The sequence below is a fragment of the Carassius carassius genome, chromosome 39 (genome assembly GCF_963082965.1).
Source record: "Carassius carassius chromosome 39, fCarCar2.1, whole genome shotgun sequence".
NCBI lineage: Eukaryota > Metazoa > Chordata > Actinopteri > Cypriniformes > Cyprinidae > Carassius > Carassius carassius.
Window position 1 is genome coordinate 29,042,728 of NC_081793.1, and position 4,609 is coordinate 29,047,336.

At 38.6% G+C, this 4,609-nt stretch overlaps 1 protein-coding gene across 1 annotated transcript; it reads right to left on the reverse strand.

Annotated features, from left to right (window-relative positions):
* Positions 1-238: 238 nt before the first annotated feature.
* On the reverse strand, positions 239-4,339 carry LOC132121749 (hematopoietically-expressed homeobox protein hhex-like). The gene is made up of 4 exons (XM_059531493.1): positions 3,938-4,339; positions 1,684-1,862; positions 1,546-1,596; positions 239-564 (listed from the first exon to the last, which is right to left on the reverse strand). Exons 1-4 carry the CDS (start codon positions 4,245-4,247, stop codon positions 400-402), a joined length of 705 nt encoding a protein of 234 aa, XP_059387476.1. The 5' UTR covers positions 4,248-4,339; the 3' UTR covers positions 239-399.
* Between the last annotated feature and the right edge of the window lie 270 nt (positions 4,340-4,609).

The following is a 4,609-nucleotide window of genomic DNA, read 5'->3' on the forward strand; positions in this document are numbered from 1 at the left end:
ACTAACAGATAATCTGCTGTGATGAAAGGATTGTGAATCAACAGATAAGGGACTAATAAGACAAATGCACATTCATCACAGCTCTATTGTGCTCACATCAGATAACAGGAAACAACATCTGCCATATTAACAGGTCACCGTGTACTTTGAAACCATTGCAGGTTTCATGGAACATGGAAACAATGCATCTTTTAGACATTTGAATGATTAGGTATCAAGAAGGCAAAATAAACAGATATGTTATCCCCAAAATATTGTTTATTGACTAACACAAAATATTTACACAGTTTCCCACAAGACAGCAGATACAGGTTTGGATCGAAATCTACACATGCATTAAGTTAATTGTGCTAGTGAATGTACAGTATGATACAGTATGTACAGTGCTGAGCTGTGGACTCAGAGCCGAGGGTTGATGGAGAACTGTGGATCCTCCTCGATGTCCAGCTCCTGATCTGAATCCTCGGACTCTTCAGACTCGTGTGTCACGTCTGGACTCGATCTGTCCGAGTTTCTCTGCTCGCCAGAGTCCTCCACATCTCTCTTACTGCTCGGAGGATTCTCCTGTTTCAACACCAACATCACACAAGCATCTCAATATCTGCAGCTTTTTCTATTCAGTGGCCATATGCATGCATGCATTTATTTATTTATTTATTTTTAGCCGTGCAACGCCAGAATTAAATTTTCCATTTTCTATTATTATTATTTATTTTTAAACTGAGATTACAAATATTCGATTTTCTATAAATTATAAATATTATATTAATAGCTTTTATATTCTAAAATATAATTTGAATGTACAATTTTATATATATATTTTGAAATTATAGACTAATTAATATTCTATTCTATTGTTTAGACCTTTAATTTACAAGATAATTATTAAAATATTTAAATTGTCTATAGCTAACATTTTTTTTAAGATGACGAGTTGTTTAAGAGTAGAAAAACAAGATACAGTCCCATCTCGTACAATTATTTTATTAAAAAAAAAGTTTTTAAATTTTATTTATATTTCGTATAATTTTTTGCGCTGAAATAAAGCGATCAATAACGATGAAAAACTACTGAATATGATAACTTGAAAAAAATCAGCACTTTGGGGGGAAAAAACTAGGTGTAGAAACACCTTTCTCTCAGAAATCGCGTGGATAAATTTCACAATTAATTAGAAAGAAACGGCGAGTAACGCATTAAATGAACACCAACATGTTCTTATAAAACACGCTCCGATCTTCTCAATTTATCTTTGCATTGCATTGTGATAAATCACAAAATAAAATATTACAAAAATAATTTTAAAACTGGCAAACCTTCACATATAATATATATTTAGGCTATTATTATCATATATTATTATTATTATTTTATTATTATGACGATCCCGATGTTTTGTTTGTTTTCGTTGTGTTTCTGTTTGCTGTAAAGGTTAAAAAGAAACGCCAGAAATTCTGATTATTATTTAGGATTTTTATGATAACATCTCGGCTATAATTATTACAATAATAAAATGTTTTTTTTACGGGCGTGTCAGATTCTCACCTGCTTCAGTCGCCTCCACTTCGCGCGACGGTTCTGGAACCAGGTCTTCACCTGCAGACAGATGGAGATGGAGATGAAGATGTAAAGATGAGACTGAAGCAAACATTGTTCTGATGCTGTGTGGATGAGTGCACTCGCCTGTCTCTCGCTCAGCTGCAGCATCTTGGCCAGTCTCTTTCTCTCGGGAGGAGACAGATACTTCTGCGTCTCGAACTTCTTCTCCAGCTCGATGGTCTGGTCGTTGGAGAAGCGGACCTGTCCTCCTTTCCTCTTGTGCAGAGGCCTCTGGATGAACGGCGTCCACAGCAGAGGTTTACCTGCACAACAGACGCAGAACACGTGAATATATTGCGCAAACACACACAGAATAAACGCGCATCCTGCAGATCTGCTGCTGATGGGGAGTGTGTCTGGTTTGTCGGAATCTCTGTCTGTGCATCCGCTCAGAGAGTTTATGAGCACAACACTATGGCAAAATTTCCGTCAATGTGTTTCCTGTTGGTTAATCTGGTGAATGGGGTGAACATCCGTCCAGTCCCCGCGCAAACACAGAGGAAACTGCGATTCATCCCAGAATCACACATTCAGACCGTAGACTGGAGTAAAACTGAAACCTTCAGAGACCGAGAATGTTTTCAAAATCTACATCTCATTTAAAATCTTTGTTTATTTGTTTTTGTCAATCTATTCTAACTTGTATGGAAAAATAATTTCCACACGGCCAAATAAATAAATAAATAAAATAACAATTTGGAATTTAATTTTCAAGAAATAATAAATAAAAAGATAATTATTAAAGCATGCTTTTTTATTTTAAGATAAATATTTCGAGAGAAAGACATGATGCAGTATTATATCTTAATTATTTTACAGCATAAAAATAATAAATATTGTAATTATAATAATAAAATTGGGTTTTGTATTGTTTTCGCGCTGCTGTAAAGCGTTCTCTCTCTCTCACACACACACACACACACACACAACTGGCCAAAAATATATCTTTGATATAAATGTATTTAAAATATATACGTAAAGCGTATAAAAGGTCTATTTCCTAACAATTTTAGGTCATTTTTTTTTAACAATTTTAATCTATTTTTAAAAGCATTTAAGAATGCATGTTGCCCTCAGTATAACCAATTTTTATTTTTATTTTATTTTACCTATTTAACACTGGAAGAAAGACTTTATATTTTGTCAGTTTCTTGAAATTCATACTTTCTTGACCAGTAGGCCTTATTTAATTCTCAGCATTGCGATTTGGTTTTGCTTATTTGAGGCATCAGTTAAGGATATAAATATATTAAATTTAAAAATAAAGATTGACATATTAAACATGTTTATATTCTACAAATTGATCAATCCTAAAACCGATCTCAACCCATGTGTTTTGTTTAAAAAGAGCACAGAATAGTGAAGTCGTTGTAAAGTTCCGTGAGGTGTGTTGAGTTGTTTGAGTTAAAAAGGTTCAGCTCAATGAAAGGAAACGAACAATCCGTAAAAAACGGATCCCGGCTATCAGAAGTCGAGTGTTTCCTGAATATGTGTGTATTGAGGATGTGGATAAAATAATCAGCAGCGTGCACGAGTCCTGCTCCAGGAAAACATCTCACAGCTTCTGAAAGCACATCTACTCCTATCGAGAGCTCAAGATTTCCGGAGTGAGCGGAAAGGGTCAGGGCTTGCAGAACACAGGCAGTTTGAACCTCAGACCAACAACATGTGAGGAAGATCAGAGAGTCTTCCTCAGCCAAACACGCTTCCTGTAGAGCAGCATCTGGAGCACGATCCGAATTCAGCTCGGTTGTAGCAGCAGAGTCACACAAATGCGCTTTGAACTGCAGTTTCGAAATCAAGAAGAGCTTCCTCTTCAGGTCAGTCTGGTTGATATTATTAACCACACGAGCTGTTGGTAAACAGACCTCATGAAACTCAGCTTTCTGTGGCCAAAGCACACGAACTTTCAAGCACAATTCACAATCCTGAAGCAAATATGCGTTGGGAGCTTTCATTTTTACGCACAACGTAAGAGCTATTTCTGTCCGATTTAACTATTAAAATGAGCTACGAATGCATTTATAGGCTGATTCAGTGAACTTGAATTAAAAAAAAGATTTCTGAGCATGATGTGGAGTTTAATCCCACTATACAGATGTTTAATCTCACTCTCAGAAAAAAATCTATCACTATAGGGCATACTCTTAACTATGTAGGCAACATTATATGCACCTTTAAGGTACTAATATGCACCCTTTAGGGGTTAAAAAGCTACCAAAGTAGAACTTTTGAAAAGGATCCACTGAGGTTTTATGCCTTTTATTGTAGTTAAACCATCAAACGAACCGCAGTGCGGTGTTCAGCACTTTAGATCAGAAATGAGTCTAGACCTCACCCAGCGGGTCGTGACGGAGCAGCGCGTGCGTGAAGTCTCTCTGGAACGGGTAGATGGACGCGTAGGTGGCCGCGAGCGCGTGCTGGGTCAGAACCGGGTGGATCGGCGTGGGCTCGTAGATCGGGGTCCGGTAAGACGGGATCAGGCTGGTGAAGGACGAGTTTGGAGACGGAAGGGTCGGCGTGGGCACCAGCGGACCGGACGCGGACGCGTTCCTGCCCAGAATGTCCTCGATGTAGAAGGGCGTCGGGTGAGCGGGCGGCGCGGGCGTCGGCGCGTAAAGGGGCGCGTGCGAGTGCTGGAACTGCATGGCTGGAGGACTTCTGATGTCAGGGCTCGTGGACTTCTGCTTCCATGCAGTCTGTGAAGAGCGAAAGCGGGAGGTCACTAGTGAGGGAGGTGATGATGTTTTATGAGGGAGGAGAATAACGGGTCAAACTTCCTGCAGGTACGCGAGCTCTGATTGGCTCTCCGAGAAGAACGAGATGAAGGAGAAGAAAGAGGAGGAAAGTCAGGATGCACCTGGATTAACCACACACTCCTGCATGCGGGCAGAAGAGAGAGTCCATCTCACTTTCATTTAATCACATAAACTAAACCAAAAACTTGGGCTTGACTGCTTACAGTTACAGTTCAAAGAAATCAATAGAATTAATTATGGAATTTAACAAA

Excerpts from the sequence above, each read along its gene's own strand:
- LOC132121749 (XM_059531493.1), bottom strand. The coding sequence starts at position 4,247 with ATGCAGTTCCAGCACTCGCACGCGCCCCTTTACGCGCCGACGCCCGCG. Across the intron at positions 1,863-3,937 it reads GCTCCGTCACGACCCGCTGG|GTAAACCTCTGCTGTGGACG; the intron begins GTGAGGTCTAGA and ends TCTGTTGTGCAG. Across the intron at positions 1,597-1,683 it reads TGCAGCTGAGCGAGAGACAG|GTGAAGACCTGGTTCCAGAA; the intron begins GCGAGTGCACTC and ends ATCTGTCTGCAG.